Source organism: Moschus berezovskii, chromosome 2 (genome assembly GCF_049115385.1).
Source record: "Moschus berezovskii isolate FMDL1 chromosome 2, NW_MosBer_1.0, whole genome shotgun sequence".
NCBI lineage: Eukaryota > Metazoa > Chordata > Mammalia > Artiodactyla > Moschidae > Moschus > Moschus berezovskii.
The window spans coordinates 14,377,543-14,395,382 of record NC_142461.1 but is presented as its reverse complement, the minus strand read 5'-3'; the positions used below and the strand labels follow the sequence as shown (position 1 = coordinate 14,395,382).

The 17,840-nt window shown below is 59.7% G+C and overlaps 1 protein-coding gene across 10 annotated transcripts in view; it reads left to right on the top strand.

The window, feature by feature from the left end:
• The window catches only part of ADGRB2 (adhesion G protein-coupled receptor B2), a 36,676-nt gene extending 22,513 nt beyond the window's left edge, over positions 1-14,163 (top strand). For 5 of the 10 annotated variants that reach the window (XM_055398344.2, XM_055398343.2, XM_088844495.1 and 2 more), the window contains 21 exons: positions 578-772; positions 935-1,003; positions 1,080-1,188; positions 1,514-1,844; positions 2,223-2,328; positions 2,524-2,567; positions 2,835-2,961; positions 3,422-3,525; positions 3,641-3,743; positions 4,439-4,589; positions 4,801-4,870; positions 5,297-5,363; positions 5,498-5,583; positions 5,890-5,988; positions 7,996-8,167; positions 8,485-8,580; positions 8,925-8,964; positions 9,741-10,360; positions 12,701-12,736; positions 13,031-13,129; positions 13,674-14,163. In XM_055398344.2, coding sequence (XP_055254319.1) covers positions 578-772; positions 935-1,003; positions 1,080-1,188; positions 1,514-1,844; positions 2,223-2,328; positions 2,524-2,567; positions 2,835-2,961; positions 3,422-3,525; positions 3,641-3,743; positions 4,439-4,589; positions 4,801-4,870; positions 5,297-5,363; positions 5,498-5,583; positions 5,890-5,988; positions 7,996-8,167; positions 8,485-8,580; positions 8,925-8,964; positions 9,741-10,360; positions 12,701-12,736; positions 13,031-13,129; positions 13,674-13,859 — 2,910 coding nt within the window. In that variant the 3' untranslated portion in view covers positions 13,860-14,163. Of the gene's footprint in view, positions 1-577; positions 773-934; positions 1,004-1,079; positions 1,189-1,513; positions 1,845-2,222; positions 2,329-2,523; positions 2,568-2,834; positions 2,962-3,421; positions 3,526-3,640; positions 3,744-4,438; positions 4,590-4,800; positions 4,871-5,296; positions 5,364-5,497; positions 5,584-5,889; positions 5,989-7,995; positions 8,168-8,484; positions 8,581-8,924; positions 8,965-9,740; positions 10,361-12,700; positions 12,737-13,030; positions 13,130-13,673 lie in introns of those variants that run through there. The other 5 variants (XM_088844482.1, XM_088844494.1, XM_088844491.1 and 2 more) reach the window with 5 other exon arrangements.
• Positions 14,164-17,840: the final 3,677 nt, after the last annotated feature.

Genomic DNA, 17,840 nt, shown 5'->3' with positions numbered 1-17,840 from the left:
TTCTCTGCACCTACAGCCCTCCTGAGCTTCTCCGTCATTAGGTGTTGAGTGCTCATCACAGTGTCTGTGTCCTGTGAGTCTGTGAGCTCCTTGAGGACAGGAGCAAAGTTGAAATTATTTTTATGTCCCCAGTGCCCAACCCAGGGCTCCCCATGGGGTAAAAATGGTGTTCACGAGCCTGGCCTGTATGTACTTGTCTGACTGGAACTGGTATTGTATTGGTGCTTGGAACTTGTGTTTGAGAGGGAGAGAGCACAGCGCACTTCAGTGTGGGTTGACTCCTTTCCATTGGGGAGGCCCCTGAACTGTGTTGATCATCTTTTATATGTGCATCTGAGCTCCTTCCTTCTCTTGCTACTTCTATTTCAGTCTTTTTTTTTTTTTTTTAAGTATCTTTAGGGATTCTCTCTCTGTATGTGTCTCCTTCTTAGATTCTCTCTCCCCACAGTCCCTTTGAGCATCTCTATCTGACCTTGTCCCTCTGGATGCACCTGGTGGCTGAACTGGAGCGGGATGGGCCAGGGGCTGGGCCCAGCTCTTGGCGCTCCCGTTGCAGTGGTCCCGCTGTCCCCTGCAGCTTCGGGAGCACCTGGCCAAGGGGCAGCGCATGCTGGCAGGCGAGGGCATGTCTCAGGTGGTGCGCAGCCTGCAGGAGCTCCTGGCGCGGCGCACCTACTACAGCGGGGACCTGCTTTTCTCTGTGGACATCCTGAGGAACGTCACCGACACCTTCAGGAGAGCCACCTACGTGCCCTCGGCCGATGACGTGCAGGTACCCCTCTGCTCTGTCAAGAGGAAGGGCGGCTTACGGTTCAGAAGCCCTGTTTTGAAGTGGCGGAGGCCAAGCCCCTATAGCTGAGTCTGCAGGGGGTGTGGCGGGGAAGCTACTGTCCCTGGGGTCGTGACCTCCCGACACCCACTGCTCTCTCCCCAGCGCTTCTTCCAGGTGGTGAGCTTCATGGTAGATGCAGAGAACAAGGACAAGTGGGATGACGCCCAGCAGGTGAGGGGCTGGGCTACGAGGCTTGTTCGCCCCGGCTCACTCCCACCTCGATCCCTTACACCCTTTCTGTCCCCAGGTGTCCCCAGGCTCTGTGCACCTGCTCCGGGTCGTGGAAGACTTCATTCACCTGGTGGGCGATGCTCTCAAGGCCTTCCAGAGCTCTCTGATTGTCACAGATAACCTGGGTACAGAGGCAGGCCGGGGAGGGGCTGCGGGGTGGGGCCAAACGCGGGATGCCGTGGCGGGGGGCGTGGTTTCCGAGGGCTCTTCCGGTTTTCCTCCCCTGTTCTCCCGGTCCTGTCTTCCCTCGTTTAACTCCTTAATTGTATCTGTCTCTCCATGTTTCCTTCCCATTCCTCCATTTCTTTGTTGTTTCTCCGTGTGTCCGCCCCACCTCTGTGTCTGCACCAACCTTGATGTCTCCATCTGCCTTCCTGCTCTGTCTCCCCCATGTCCGTCTCTTCCCCGTGACGGCTCTCTCTGTCTCTTATCTCTCCCGGTCCATGGCAGTGATCAGCATTCAGCGAGAGCCTGTCTCCGCTGTTTCCAGCGACATCACTTTCCCCATGCGGGGCCGCCGGGGCATGAAGGACTGGGTGCGGTACTCAGAGGACCGCCTCTTCCTACCCAAGGAGGTGCTCAGCCTCTCCTCCCCAGGGAAGCCGGCCGCACCTGGGGCAGCAGGCAGCCTGGGCAGAGGGAGAGGCCCAGGAACCGTGCCCCCTGGCCCCGGCCACTCCCACCAGCGCCTCCTCCCGGCAGACCCCGAGGATTCCTCCTCCTACTTTGTGATTGGTGCTGTGCTCTACCGCACCCTGGGCCTCATCCTGCCACCACCCAGGTGAGTCCCTGGAAGGAGGGACGTGGATGGGGCTGCTGTAGATCCTGGCAGGCCCAGGTGAGGAAGGAGGGCTGAGCCTACGCTGGCCACAGAGAGATCCGTCCGGAGCCTCCCGCAGCCTCTTGGACCTTTTGCCTGGCTCTGGACACAGGTGCTTCTCAGAGATGTCCGTTGCAGCTCCCTGAGGCTGCAGAGGGGCCCCGGGGGTGTGGACTGGGTTCTAGACCTCACTCAAAGTCCTAGGCCCCACTGAACCCTCGATCTTCCTCTAGCCTTGGCCCCGTGGTAGCCTCCTACCTTTGGTCCAAAGCACCTTCAGGTTCCCAGCTAGGTGTGGGTACCTGCTGGCAGGAACTGACCTCAGCATCTGTCCCCCAGGCCCCCGCTGGCTGTCACATCCAGAGTGATGACAGTGACCGTGAGGCCTCCCACCCAGCCTCTAGCTGAGCCCCTCATCACAGTGGAGCTCTCCTACATCATCAATGTGAGTAGGGGCCTGGGCAGGGGACCCTGGGGTAATGCAGCAAGGGCAGCCAAAGGCCTGTCTGATGGGCAGGTGGTGTCCCCCTGATGGTGGGCTGAACCTCTGACCTGTGGGGCCCTGCCATGGCAGGGTGGGTGGTGGTCAGGGATGGTGAGCTCCTCACCCCGCACTGGACTCAGGTCCTCTGCTCCCCAGGGCACCACGGATCCCCATTGTGCCAGCTGGGACTACTCCAGAGCGTGAGTTGGGCAAGGGCTCAGTGTGGGGAAGGGTGCAGCCGCAGGACCCCTCCCTTGGGTGGGGGTGTCCCACCGGGAAGGCCAGAGGGAGGGTTCCTGGGCACCATCTTTGGCCTAAGAGATCAAGGGCAGACCCCCGGGCTCTGGCTGTCTGCCTCTTGGGTGTGGCCTTGCCCTGGGTCTCACCTCTTCTTGGGCAGCAGCCGGCACCGGGGGTGGGACTGCCGAGCCAGGCTGGGGCTCATTCCCCCTCTCCCCGGACCTAAGGGACGCCAGCTCAGGGGACTGGGACACCGAGAGCTGCCAGACACTGGAGACGCAGGCAGCGCACACCCGCTGCCTGTGCCAGCGCTTGTCCACCTTCGCTGTGCTGGCCCAGCCCCCCAGGGACCTGGTGAGTGGGAGGGAAGTGCCGGGCTGGGCAGGAGAAGAGGTTCCTGGGTGCCAGGGGCCATCTGTGGTGGTGGTGGTGGGGGACCTGGGTGATCCCACATGGCGTCTGAGCAGGTGTATTTGTGGGAGGGCACAAGGAAGTCTGTGCCCCCGGGATGGTGCCCACAATGATGACACACGCCTGGGGGTGTGTAGCAGTGGGTGATTTGCCTGCATGTACACACACGTGTGCATCTGGTTGTGAGCGGAAGAGTGTGGGTGACAGCATAAATACGCGTCTACGTATGTGACTGGGTCTGCTCCGTGCACGTGTGAAGGCAGCAGTGAGCCCCCTCTGTGCGTGCGTGTGACACAGATGGAGGTGCCAGTCTGTCCTCAACAGGAAGTGGGGGAGGGCGAGGGCACCCCTGCAGCTGCCCCCACGCCTGTGACGCATCGGACTGTCTGCCCCTCTACCCCAGGCCCTGGAGCTGGCGGGCTCCCCCTCGGTCCCCCTTGTGATCGGCTGTGCTGTGTCTTGCATGGCACTGCTCACCCTGCTTGCCATCTACGCCGCCTTCTGGAGGTAGGCGGGGTGGTGGCGGGTAGGGATGGGGAAGGAGGTGTCCGGCCACCCCAGGCTGGGCAGGGCAGCGAGCTCTTCTGCCTGTGCCCACTGTGTCCCCCCACCCCACCCCCAGGTTCATAAAATCTGAACGCTCCATCATCCTGCTGAATTTCTGCCTGTCCATCCTGGCATCCAACATCCTGATCCTTGTGGGCCAGTCGCGGGTGCTGAGCAAGGCAGGTGCAGGCTCACAGGGGTGCCGGGGTGTGAGAGTGGGGTGAAGCGGGGACAGCACACACATGTGCGTGTGTGTGAAACTGGAGTGCCGGATGTGCGTAGACTCTCAAGCGGGGGTTGTGTGGGAGTGGGAGCTGGTGTGTGTGAGCATCCACGCGGGCGTTGGAGCGGGCGGCGTGTGTGTTCCAGGGAGAGATGTCTGTACATCCGTGAACGTGGAGGTGAGCTGAGCGAGTGTGTCCACGTGTGGTGGGCGTGTCTGCGGGCACAAGGGAGCCCAAGTGAAGCCTCTTGCACCCCTTGCCCACGTCTGGTCTGTGCTGGCTGTCCCCCTTGTGTCCCCGCGGCCCTCTCTGCCTGTCGCCAGCCTTACTGGTGCCAGACATGTGGCCCGCCCGGCCGTGACGTCGCAGGCCCTCCTGTTTGTTCCCCTCCCTGGCAGCCCCGTCTGTGCGTGGGCAGCCTGCCTGCCCGCCTGCCCGCCCCTGGAAGCCGAGCGCCATGTGCGTGTCACTGGGCCCGTGTCGTGCTGTGTGTGGGTGCAGGAAGACGGGGGTGCCTGGCAGGGCTCTGTGGGGGGTGGAGCTCAGGTGGGTGGCCGTGGCAGGGCCCAGCAGCAGCGGGCGTGGGAAGCCCAGCGCCTCCCACCCTGGTGGCTGCTCAGGGCTGCTCCCCGCCTTCGGTCTCCCTGCAGGGTGTGTGCGCCATGACCGCCGCCTTCCTGCACTTCTTCTTCCTGTCGTCCTTCTGCTGGGTGCTCACTGAGGCCTGGCAGTCCTACCTGGCTGTCATCGGGCGGATGCGCACCCGCCTCGTCCGCAAGCGCTTCCTCTGCCTGGGCTGGGGTGAGCAGGACCCGTGCTGGACCCTGTCCCTGGGCCTTGGGGGCAAGGGCAGCTGGAGAGCTTCAGCTTTGGCCTCTGGTCTGCTCTCTGGTGCCAGATGTGGCCCCGGCCCTGCTCTCTGGGCACAGGGGTCAGCTGGGCTGGGGGTCTGGGAGGATGAAGGGCCCTGAGGACAGGCAGCCGTCTCACTCTGACTCCCCCGCTCCCCCAGGTCTGCCTGCCCTGGTGGTGGCCGTGTCCGTTGGCTTTACCCGCACCAAAGGATACGGTACATCCAGCTAGTACGTGGGCCCCCCGGGGTGGGCAGTGGGGGTCCGTGGACCTGTTAGGGTTCCAGACTTCTTAGACTGAGATCCTGGCCCATGCCTGCTGTGGGCCTTCAGGCCAGTTGTCCCATGTCTGAGCCTCAGTTTCCTTGACTATAAAAGGCTGTGCTGGGATTGGATGATCTCAGAACTGTTTACTCAGGGATCAGCCTTGTTTGACCCCCACGGTAGCCCCAGAGCTTTTGTTAGAGGGGTAACCGAGGCTCTGCAAGAGCCAGTGGCTCACTCTCACCCCGTCTGGGTCCTGGCCCCATGTGTGATGTGACCTGGCAGCTCAGGGAGCCCTGAGGGATGGCGTTTGAGGGTGGCGGCAAGCCTCTTTGAGGGTGACGGCAATGCCCCCTTGGGTACCTGATACCCCCTGTTTCCCCCCTTCCCCAGCTGCTGGCTCTCTCTGGAGGGTGGCCTGCTTTATGCCTTCGTGGGCCCAGCAGCTGTCATTGTCCTGGTATGTGCCCCTGCAGTGTCTCGGGATGGGCGTGTGGCCCCAGGGGGTCTGCCTCCTCCACCTGGGGGTGTCCCTGCCAGGAGGGCATCTGGTGATCCTGTCTTCCCCCCACTCCCACTCCACCGGGCCCCCAGGTGAATATGCTCATCGGAATCATCGTCTTCAACAAGCTCATGGCTCGCGATGGCATCTCAGACAAGTCCAAGAAGCAGAGGGCCGGGTAAGGGGAGGGGGGTTGTCTGTGCCATGGCCTCACGGGCAGTGCTGTAGGCAGGGTAGGCCACAGCCACCCTTGGAGACTCAGGGCTTGATGATGCGACTGGGGCTCCCTGGCCTTGGGGCATCAAGGGTGCAGGCAAGGTGGGCACCCGGTGTGCTCAGCTGCAGCCCCTCGCCCACCCTAACCCACCTCTCTCTCTCTCATCTGCCCTCCCCCTCCCACCCCACTCGGGGCTCACACCGCCCCATCTCCTCCCATTTCCTGTGTGTCTCCCTGCCTTCTCCCATGTCTGTGCCGCCCCCCGAGGTCGGAGCGGTGCCCCTGGGCCAGCCTGCTCCTCCCCTGCTCAGCGTGTGGAGCGGTCCCCAGCCCCCTGCTCAGCTCAGCCTCGGCCAGGAACGCCATGTTAGTTGTGCCCCCGTGGGAAAGGGGGGGTGGGCAGGGGCAACAGAGTGGGGGGCAGTGCTTGTGGTTGGGGGGAGGAGGGATTCAGCCCAGCACCCTGCCAACTCCTCCCACTCTCAAGGGTGATAGCAAAGGGGGCACAGGGAATGAATGTCTGTGCCTTCCAGAATATGCTGGAGTCCTGTGCACCCCCCCTACGTTGCTCCCCGCCCCTGCCCCCCACCCCCAGCTTACATTTTATTCAGGCATAGCCACACCCTCCTCACACCCCGAACCTACAGAGGCTCATAGAATCTTCGGCTCTCAGAATTTTTGAGCCCAAAGAACCTTAGAATTAGAATGATAGAATCTTAGAATGAGACAATCAGAAGCTAAGAACGTTCGAATGAGTGAATCAGAGAGTCTTATCATCTGTCATAGAATCTGAGACTTAGAATTTCAGAGGCATTGAATCTCACAATCAGCTGGAGGACAGGGAAGCTTGGAGGTAGGGGATTATTAGGCTGAGATGTCCCCTGGCAGCTGAGACTCTTCAAATCCCAGACCCACAGAGTAGAATGAGTGAATGAACTCACAAGGGTTTCAGGCCCAGCCTCCCACTGAGGGCCAGAAAGGCAGCTAACCTCCCTTGACCAGGGGGGCCCAACTCTGGCTTGCTCACCTTCAGGGTCAGGGAGCTCACAGGCAGGGACCATCTCCAGGACCTCCATGTAGTAGAAAGCTCCCTCTCACTGGGGCTGCCATCTGCTTCTCTGACCCAGTCTCTCAGAACTAACAGTCAGAAGCCTGGGCTTCGGAGGCAGCCAAGTTGCGTTTGTATCCTGGTCTGTCTCTGTCTCTGCCCAGCTGGGCACACTCCAGTTTTCTCATCTGTAAATTGGGATAATAATCCCCATGCCTGTTTAGTAGAGTTGTTTTGGTCACAGTGTGACTCGTGTATGTAAAGTGTTCGGTGTAGGGCCTGGCAGAGCATTGGTGGTTAATCACTGGCAGCTCTCATGACTGTGATTAGGCCCTCTCTTTAGTCTTGGCTCTGCCCCCCTGGGGGTTGTGGAGGCCACTGTGTCTGCTCCCTGCCAGGGTGAACAACCCTGGACCACTCTTCCTAGGACAGGTCTTGACCCCCTGCCCATGTCCCTGCCTCGTCCAGAGCCGTGCCCACTCCTGCCTGCCTCTCCCACCCCAGTGTTCATGAGGCAGAGTGGGCAGGGTGTGGCGCAGAGAGCAGGACTGTCCCCACTGTGCCGTCATCGACTACTGCTGGTGGGGGCAGGCTGACACCCGTGCCCGGATGCCAGGGACCCTCTGCCTTTTTTCTCTGCCCTCCTTTGTCAAGGAGGCTGGGGACACGTGGGTTTGGCCCTGACCCCCGTCCTCCCCCTCACACCCACCCCCTCCACCCCCGCCAGCTATGGTCTTTCTGCCCGGCTCTGAGCAGGCACCCTAGAGCCTGGCACCTCCTCCTTGGGAAACTGAGGCGGAGGAGCGTCTGCAGCCCTGGCCCCCTCCCCTGCCCTGAATATCTGTGGTCTGTGGTGTCCTCCGTCCTCTGCCAGTGTGTCTCTGCCGTCTCATCCCCGCTCTCACCGTGTCTGTGTCTCGCTTTTTCCCTCTTCCTCTCCCCGCCTCCCAGAGTCTCTGGGGATGCTGCGCAGGCCTGAGATTTTGTGCAAATTGGGGCTGCAGCTCACAGCGCCTGTATCGGTCCCGCTGGTTCTCCCCAGTTTCTCCGTCCGTCCCCTGATGCGGCCTCTGGCTCCGCCCCCTGTGGCAGTGTGTCTGTCCCTTCCTCATTCCTGGTCCCCAGTTTTCTGCTCTTTGTCTTTGTCCCGTTTCTCTGCCCCCAGCTGCTCAGCCTCTCTCTGCCTGGGGATGTTACTGGGGTCGTATCGTCGGGGGCCCCGCCAGTCTCGGGCAGCTCAAGGGCCCCAGGCTGAGTGCAGGCCCAGGCTCAGTGCAGCCTGGCCCCCGGGAGGGTCCCCAACGGACCGTCTGCCTCGTCCTCAGGGCCTCGCTCTGGAGCTCCTGCGTGGTGCTGCCTCTGCTGGCGCTCACCTGGATGTCCGCCGTTCTGGCCATGACAGACCGCCGCTCCGTACTCTTCCAGGCCCTTTTCGCGGTCTTCAACTCTGCACAGGGCTTTGTCATCACAGCCGTCCACTGCTTCCTGCGCCGAGAGGTGGGCTGGGCCTCTCCCAGGCCCCGTCCACCCCTGCCCACGACCACGCTGGTCCCTTGCCACTCCCCATGGTGCAGACGAGCACAGCTGGGGAGGATTAAGGCCATGACCAGGCCCCCATCTGGGCAGCTCTTGGTGTGGAAGCTGATAACCTGAGCAGCCTTGGCCCCCCTGGGGCTCCTTCTACCCACCCCCCTGGGCTGGATTCACCGCTTTCCTTCCATGCCCATCTGGGTGCCTAGGGTGGAAGGCATAGCTCACTGTAGCCGAGGGGCCCTGTGGTGGCCTCAGGCCCAGCAGGCACCTGCTGTCCCCAGGTCCAGGACGTGGTGAAGTGCCAGATGGGTGTGTGCCGGGCCGATGAGAGTGAAGACTCCCCCGACTCGTGTAAGAATGGGCAGCTGCAGATCCTGGTGAGTGAGGAGGCCCGGGCAGGGCACAGGTGGGTTCTGAGTGCCCCCTGCCCTAGACCCCTCACCTTCCCCTTCCCTTTTCTCTGTCCCCATCTTTCTGGGAACAGAAATCAGGTTTGATTCTGGCTTGGCCACTGACAGCTGAGTGGCCTTGGGCATTTCCCCACTTCAGACATCCCCCCTTTCTGGTGGGGCTGGAGGAGACCACACCGGGGGCCCCTCTGCTCTGTTGGGCAATGTGCCATGGGCAGACCCTCTGGCTGGGGGGAGGGGCCTGAGTTCCCTCCCACCCTGATCCATGGATCCTCTTTCTGCCTGTCTGCTCTCTCCCTCTCTGCCTATAGTCAGACTTTGAAAAAGATGTGGATCTGGCTTGTCAGACAGGTGAGTGTGCCAGGGAAGCGCTGAGAATGGCCCCAGAGATGGGGATGAACAGGGGGCCCCCCAGCCCTACCGTGGGATGCTCCAATGGATTCTGGCTGTGGAATCCAGCTTTTGAGTCAGGCAGCCCTGAGCTGGAGTCAAGGCTGTGAATACCACCCACTGTATGACTTTCGGTGGACAGCTTACTCCTGGAGCCTCACTTATAAAGGAGATAAATCTGTTCTAGGGTGGATAGGAAGGAAATGGCAACCCACTCCAGTATTCTTGCCTGGTGAATCCCATGGACGGAGGAGCCTCATGGGCTACAGTCCATGGGGTCGCAAAGAGTCGGACTCAACTGAGCGACTTCACTTTAAATCATTTAGGGGACACCAAATGCCTAGGAGGGTGCTCAGCACAAAGTGGCTGTTATATTATTGTGTCATTTCCATGATTCTTATCAGAATCTCCAAGTTCTGTCACCTCGGGAGGAGCTGCCCAGGGAGCAGGGAGGAACAAGGCCCTTTTGACAGCCTTGGGGCTGTGGGGTCAGAGGTCAGGACCTGCACCTGGGCACCGTGGGAGCGGGGGCCTAGGCTTCATTCCTTGCTCTACCTGGCTGTGGGCCTTGGGGATAGTCACTGTCTTAACCCCCGTGCTAACCACCCAGCTGTCACTCTGGGACTCAGTTGCCCCCATCATCCAAGCTCAGGGCCTTGGTACCTGCCCAGCCTGGGCAAGGGGACATCTGGGGCTCCTGCTCCCCCGGATTGACTTCCCTCCGCTCCTGCCCCCAGTGCTGTTCAAGGAGGTCAACACTTGCAACCCATCCACCATCACGGGCACGCTGTCCCGCTTGTCTCTGGACGAGGACGAGGAGCCCAAGTCCTGCCTTGTGGGCCCTGAGGGCAGCCTCAGCTTCTCACCGCTGCCTGGCAACATCCTGGTGCCCATGGCAGCCTCGCCAGGGCTGGGGGAGCCACCGCCCCCCCAGGAGGCCAACCCCGTGTACATGTGTGGAGAGGGCGGCCTGCGGCAGCTGGACCTCACATGGCTGCGGCCGACCGAGCCGGGCTCCGAGGGGGACTACATGGTGCTGCCCCGGAGGACTCTGAGTCTGCAGCCTGGTGGCGGGGGTGGAGGTGGCGAGGATCCCCCGCGGGCCCGGCCTGAGGGCACCCCCCGGCGGGCCTCCAAGTCACTGGGCCACACTGAAGCCTACCCCAGCTTCCTTTCTGTGGAACACTCGGGCCTGGGGCTGGGCCCTGCCTATGGGTCTCTACAGAACCCCTACGGGATGACCTTCCAACCGCCGCCGCCAACACCCAGCGCCCGCCAGGTGCCAGAGCCGGGGGAGCGCAGCCGGACCATGCCCCGAACCGTGCCCGGCTCCACCATGAAGCTGGGTTCCCTGGAGGTGAGGAGCTGCCGGGCCTGGGGTTGGGGGTCGGAGGCCTGCCCCAGGGCGCCTGTGACTGTTTGGCAGCAGCCAGGAAGGGACAACTGGCAGCCTCCCCATACAAAGTCCCAGGAAATGAACGTGCTGTGGGTTTCTCCTCCGTTGATGCCCACAGCAGCTCCAAGGGAATCCTGGCTCCTCTGAGCTCCTCAGATGGGCTTGGTCTCCACACGCTGAGGGTGCCCTTCTCGAAGGTGCCCACATTTGCTTGAGGGCCTGTTTTGGGGTGAACCGGTCATGGTGGGCCCTCCTTTAAGGGGCCCGTGGCTCAGGCCTGGTGCCTTATTGCTAGGGAAGGCGTATCTAGGAACTGAGAACCTGGGCTTCCAAGTCCCTGAGTTCAGATCTGAGCGCCGCTGGATCAGCAGTGAGATCTGCTGCCCAGACTCCCCTCCCCGAGACTCACGTAATCTCTCTTTGCCCTAATCTCTCTGAGTCTCCGTCTCCTCATTTGTAAAGTGGGGATAATGTAGCAGCCTCTTGGTAGAGTTGTCGTGAGGACTAATTGACGGATATAAAACATTTGTCTCTGTGTGGAGCAGGTAGAAAGTGCTAGATAATTGAGGAGTGCTACTGTTACCGTTCCTGAGATCAGCCTCAGGCACTGCCCACAGCCCTGTGGTAATTGCCTTGCTCTGCCCCCCCTACCCCGAGAAAACAGAAACCCCTCTCTTTCCCTGCCTATGTGTTTTCTGTGGCTGCCCCGCCTTCTGTCTGGTTCCCTCAGGCCCACTCCCTGCAGGGAATCACTGGCAACAAGCAGTTGATAGTGACCCACTGTAGAACTCCAGAACATTCTAGAACTTTCATTGGTGGAATAAGGAAGGTGTGGATGAGGGAAAGGGCAGGAGTCACCGCTTGGGCACTGTTGGCTGCTCATGTTTGGGGCCCAGAAACTGGCTCCCCATCCTCCCTATGGAGAGAACTAAGTTAGCAGCTACAGGGTTCTCAAGTTTAATTTTTCCTCCCAAAATGTTTCTTGAACATTTGGTGCCTGCTTCTGCCGCAGATGGCAGAAACAGGAAGGCGTCACAAAGACAGAAAACTCTCGACACGGGCAGTGGGGAGGGGAGCGCTCAGCATCATGGCAGGTTTTGTTCTGTGGACACCTGCCCATGCTTGGGCCCCTGAGGAGGGGCCAGTGCTGGGCTCCTTGTGTGGGAGGCAGCAATAAAAGTGGCAGAGTCTTAAGGGGTCAGGAATGACGTCCAGAATTCTGGTGTGCGCAACTGCGATGGGGCGGGGGCGGAGGAGTACGTTTGGGGCGGGGGACGTTAAGAGTTTATTCCGTTGGGCCCAGCTGCGCGCGCGGTGTCTGTGGACATCAGGGAGCAAGGAGGAGGAGTCCCGCGGCCTCTGAAAGTGCAGTGTGACCAGAAACGGGGAGGACACGCACATGCACGGTGAAGAGCCAGGGAGAGTCCAGGGCAGAGCGTGGCGGCCTGGAGTTGGAGAAGGCAGGGTCGAGAAGGAGCAGGCAGGGAGGAGGAAGGACCGGGAGAGGGTGTCGCCAACCCCAGTGGTGGAGAGTGTGTGTGCAGGCCTGGGACTGGGGAAATCTAGATGGTGATTTTAGCCACATCCTTGAGGACTGGTGGGCAAGTCCCTTCTCCCTGGACCTGTTTCCCTGGTATAACCTGGGAAGGTTGGTTTTGGTCTCACGAGTGCTCCCGTGCTGACATTCTGAGATGCTGAGGACTTCTTGAGTGGCACTGGACGTGGCCTAGGCCACTGGGGCCTTGAAGGTGGTCTTGGGCAAGTGAGAGCTGGCAGAGGCATGAGGGAGGGAGGCGGGGCCAAGTTTGGCAGGAAAAGGGACAAAGTGCAATAGAAGGAAGGCTTCTGTGATGCTGAATCCTGTATCTGCAGCGGGGTGGAGGTTTCCAGGAAGAGGGGAGCCTGTTGGTGTCAGAGAAGATGGGGCGAGATGGGCCAGGACAGGGATTGCCTCCGGGGCACAGAGGAAGGAGGGTGTGCCCTGTGGTCCGGGGTGGGGATCTGTGTCCCTGCCTTGTTGGAAGTCTGCGCTGTGGCATCTGGCCGCTGTGTAGGTCCACTTCTACACTTGTGCCCACCTGCGTGCACCCCTTGGGGTCGGATCACACTTCAGTACCTCATCTCTCATGCCTCCACCCCATTTCCACAACCTCAAGGGCTGCCCTTTAAAGGATTCCTAACTCCTGGGCCTAGGCAGGGGGACAGACCCCGAGGGAGCAGACTTCCTGTCTCTAAAGCCCCTGCACTTGGTTAAAAAGTTCTCTTCTCCTTCACTGCTGCCTCCTGGTTGCTCCTTCTCAGCGAAAGAAGTTACGGTATTCGGACCTGGACTTTGAGGTAAGTGCTCCAGTGCACGTGTGTGTTGAATTGTGTGTGTGTGTGTGTAGGGGGGAGTGTCTGGCCGTGGGCGGGGGTGTCTGGCTGTGGAGGGTCCCCTCCTAAAATTAATCCAAATATCAGTGCCCAGCCTGAGCCCATGACAGTCCCTCTGCTGCCCAAGGCCAGAGCTCTGGGGTGAAAACCAAACCAGGCCTTGTCCCAGAGTGGGGGCCAGCAGCAGGTGGGGATGTGGGGACCCAGGTGCTAGGCGCCCCATTGGGAGCACCTCCCCTGACGCCCTGTGGCTCCCAGAAGGTGATGCACACCCGGAAACGGCACTCAGAACTCTACCACGAGCTCAACCAGAAGTTCCACACTTTCGACCGCTACCGCAGCCAGTCCACGGCCAAGGTGAGAGCTCCTCCTGTGGCTGCCCCTGCCCAGAGCCGGGGGCCTGACCAGGCACAGTGGCCCCTGAGGTCAGACCCTGAGTCATGGTCCCCTGTTGCAGAGGGAGAAGCCGGGTGTGTGTGTGTGTCCCTGGGTGGGGCGGCCAAATGGAGTGTGTCCAGCATAAGTACCCCAGACTGGGTAGGGGTGAGGCGGCCCGTAGGCACTCACTTCCTCCCTGCCCTCCTCCCCAGCCTCAGCCCACCTCACCAAGGGCCAGCCTGTGGCATAAGCAACAGTCTGGGATTTTTCAGGAGGTGGTGGGTATCGGTGGGGGCTCCCCCAGGATCTTGAGGAGGATGGGCAGACAGGAGACATGGTCTCAGGGGTCCGCTCTGAGCACTGGAGTCAGGAACCCAGCTCCAGAGCTGGTGGGTCTGGATTTGATTGGTGGTAACGTGGGACATCACCGGCCCTCTCCCTGGGCTTCCTCAGTTGGTTCTTCTGTACAGTGGGTGAGAGGGTTTTGGCCCATCTCCACCGGCCCTTTTTGTTCCGCCCACAGGAGAAGCCCAGTCCAGGAGAGCGTCCCGGCTTATCCCAACAGCGGCGACATCAGAGCTGGAGCACCTTCAAGTCTATGACGCTGGGCTCGCTGCCCCCCAAGCCCCGAGAACGGCTGGCCCTGCATCGGACAGCAGCCTGGGAACCCACAGAACCACCGGATGGCGACTTCCAGACAGAGGTGTGAGTGCCACGCCGGACTGCCCACTGCGTATAAATATTATATATCTCTCTATTTTCACACTCCACTTTGGAACTACCCAGGAGCCAGCGCCCCCTCCCCTCTCCCGAGGGCTGGGCAGGGAGGCACAGTGGACGCGGCCAGGCTTGGGGAGCCAGACACGGTGTGGCCCGGGGGCCGGGGCCCTTCCCTGTTTCTCAGAGGCCCCTCAGCTCCTGGAGCCCCATCTTCGCCCCCAGCCTGTCTGTGCCTGTCCCGGGCTGGGGAGGGGGGAGGGGAACTTTGTTGGGAATAAACTTCACTCTGTGGATTTTGCTTCTGAGCTGCTTGCTTCCCCAGGAGAAGGCCCGGCCCTGGGCCCCCAGCATTGTTCCTCTGCTTCTGTGCTTCACCTCTCTTGGTCTTGACACATTGTGATGGGGTCCAGCTGGGAGGGGGGTGGCCTGGGCTATGACCCCATCGCTGCCCCTGACTCTCTGGGTGACCCTGGACACATCCCTTCCCCTGCTGGGGCACAGGGTAAGCAGATTGTGAACGTAGGGTGGGGCCCCTTGAAGCCAGACTTCCTCAGTGGCTGTGATGGTCATGAGACCCAGAGGCCAGGCAGAGCTTAGTGACCTCAGTTTCCTCATCTGTGAAATGGGGATGGTGACAGTACCTACCTCATAGGGTTGTTATGAGAATGAAACAATTTAACAGATGCAAAGAGCATAGTAAGTGCCTGGCACATTAGCTGTTGTCCGAGATACTTGGTCTCCTGCTGTGCTCCGTGTTAGGATCTCCACACCCTTGGCCTGGACCCCTCACCACAACTTTGCAGGAAGGTTTGAGGCGGACCATTTTGTGGATAAGAAAATGAAGCCAGAGGTGGGAAATGACTTGCTCAAGGCCACAGTCAGAGGCAGGGCTGGGACTGCATCTTTATCAACACTCTCCTAGTAGGACTGGAAGCTTGAGTTCAACTTGCGGGGACCCAACCTTCATGTTTGCAGGAAACGTCAGGGAGCTGGGTGCTGGGGGAGCCTCAGGTTCCAGGGCTCAGGTGGATGTGGGGAGGAGGGGCCAGGCCGGCTTGGTGCCAGAGGGCAATTTCTAGGGCATAGTCTTTACAGGCCTGAGTGAGTGGATGCTGCTCAGTTCCCAGGAATCTAGAAGTGACCGGATAGGATCAGTGTGGAGACGTGTTGCTCTGGCTCTTCTGTGATTAAGCAGTCACAGGAACAGAGGCCACAGGCACATTTCCTGGTCGGTTAACAGCATGGGCGCTTCTGAGACACAGGCGTAGCCCCTTGGGGAGCTGACCGTCTCTGGGGTGGACGTGTCAGAGGGAGGGATTAGGTGTGGCAGGAGACTGAATGGAGGGGGAAGGAAGAAGGGACTGGCTACTGGGGTGGGGGTGGGGGTCACAGATAATGGCCTTCTGGAGCGGCTGGAGGACTGGGGGTCGTGGTGGTACAGGCTCCCCCAGGCTTCTCTGAATCCTGCCACCTGTGGGCCCAGTCAGAGGAGAGAGCGGACCACCTCCCCCCAGGTGATTGCTCATCAGCTGGGCTTCCCTCCCCTCCAGCAGCGCCAGCACTTCTGGGTGCAAAGCATTCATTCAGGTACCACCTCACTTGAGTCTTCAAGGTGGGTATTGTGATTGCCCCATTTTACAGACGAGGAGATCAAGGCTCAGAGAGGGGCCAAACCCCCCATGGCTTGTAAGCGGCTATATTGGAACTTGTGGCCGGAAGGAGAAGAGCCCTGGTACCAGCCAGTTTAGGCAGAAGGGGACTTTGGTTGGAGCTGCAGCACTGGGAGCAGTGGGTGGGTGGTTAGTCTTGGGGGGTGAGAGCCAGGGTCAGGGTGCGGCCAGATCTGCCATCCCTTCCAGCTGCGCTCTGCGTCACTGCCATTCTTTCAGGCAAACTTCCTCACTCCCCTGGGCCCCCAGGCTTCCTTCTCCCAGCTCAGATGGCTCGACTCTGCCCCCAGAGGGAAAGAAACTTTCTTTTGAATTCCAATCAGAAAACCCCCAAGGAAGGACTCTGATTGGCCCCAGGCAGGGGGTGGGGCACTGTGATTGGCAGCCCCCTTGAGAACCTCAGGGGAGGGGGAGGGGGCGTAGGTCTCTAGAAAAGGGAGTCTTATTCCCAGTTGTGCTTAGTCACTCAGTCATGTCTGACTCTGCAACCCCATGGACTGTAGCCTGCCAGGCTGCTCTGTCCATGGGATTCTCCAGGCAGGAATACTTGAGTGGGTTGCCATGCCCTCCGCCATGCCCTCCTCCAGGGGATCTTCCCAACCCAGGGATTGAACCCAGGTCTCCTGCATTGCAGGCAGATTCTTTAACGTCTGAGCTATTCCCAGAAGGGGGTTTAAAGACTCACACAAACAAAGCGCCCTATCTCTGACCTTGTGCCAGCAGACCCCACCCCACATTCCTGGGCAAGGCTTTTCTCTGAAGCATCACCTAAAACCCTCTGGGTGCCTTTCCTTTGTTCCTACCTGCCTCCTTCCCCGGCGCTGTGCTCCACTGGCTCCACTAGGATCTCTCCAGCTGAGATGCAATGTGCATCCCCCCACCCACCCTCTTGCAGTTTCTTAGTTTCTTGCTTTGTATCTGGTTTGAGGAGGAGGGTTAATATTCACCTGATTGATTCTGCTCCAACAGCAGAACTGCAGCAGAGGCTCCTGGAGGGCTTTGAGACTCACCATGTCCATGGTCAGGGGCAGAGCTTTCCTCTGTGGAGGGCTGTGCTCCTCTCCGCCCCTGAGTCCCCAGTCCCCAGGCACTGATGCACTGAGTCTCCTCAGACAGGTTGCTGGGCCCTGTCTGACTTGGGTTTCCTTATCTATAGTCCTGATTGCCCTTTCATTTGGGTTAATATCTAATAACCGTTTTGTCTTTCTTTTTTTTTAAAAGAGTCTTTATTGAATTTTTGTTACAGCATTGCTTCTGTTTTATGTTTTAGCTTTTGGCCCCTAGGCATGTGGGATCTTAACTCCCTGACCAGGGGTCAAACCTGCACCCCCTGCATTGAAAGGTGAAGTCTTAACCACTGGACTTCCAGGGGTGTCCCCTGTCCTGTCTTTCATCTAGTTGTCCTCCTTATTCTTTCCGCCTCCAGTCACTCCCTAGCTCTAGCATGATCTTTCCAAACTGCAGATCTGGCCAGGCCACTGCCCTCCCTACTAAGAAAGCTTCCATCGACCCTGGAATTAGCCTAGAATGCAAGGCCTTTGGTGATGTGGTTGTTGCCTACCTCTCCTGACCCATCTCTCTCACCTCTCTGCCTTTGCACATGCCATTTCTTCTGCCTGGAACTTCTGCCGGCTCCCATTGGGAACTTCCCCTTCAGCCTTCCAGATCCAACGCCAGTGGCCCCCTCTGTGAAGCTGCCCCTGAACTCCCCACCTCAGCCCTCAATGGGCTCCCTCAGCCCTGGCACACATTACCACTCTTGCACTGTTACTGGCTGTCATCTGTGTCAACCTGGTTTGGGTTTGTGCACTCAGCTGAGGGCTCCATGTGGAACTATGGCTCTTTACTGAGAGAACAGAAAGTGAAAGGGTTCGTCACTCAGTCCTGTCCCACTCTGCAGTCCCATGGACTGTAGCCTCCAGGTTCCTCTGTCTCTGGGATTCTCCAGGCAAGAACACCGCTGTGGTAGCCATTCCCTTCTCCAGGGGGTCTTCCTGACCCAGGGATCAAACCCAGGTCTCCCACGTTGCAGGCAGATTCTTTACTAAACCACCAAGGAAGCCCTGAGAGAGATGGAATGCACAAATCTCTCTAAACAATGATTTTCTCATCTGCAAAATGGGGATACTGATCATCCTTACCCAGCCTCCCTGTATCCAGAACATGGCTTGTGATTATTCCCAGGGAGAGTTTTGCAGGTGGCATCTATTCCTCACTCTTGTTATTCCTTCCTGGGCCTCAGTGCTATCTTAGGACCCCAGGTGGGAAGTGAGCCCAGATGCTGTCCAGGGTGCTGAAAG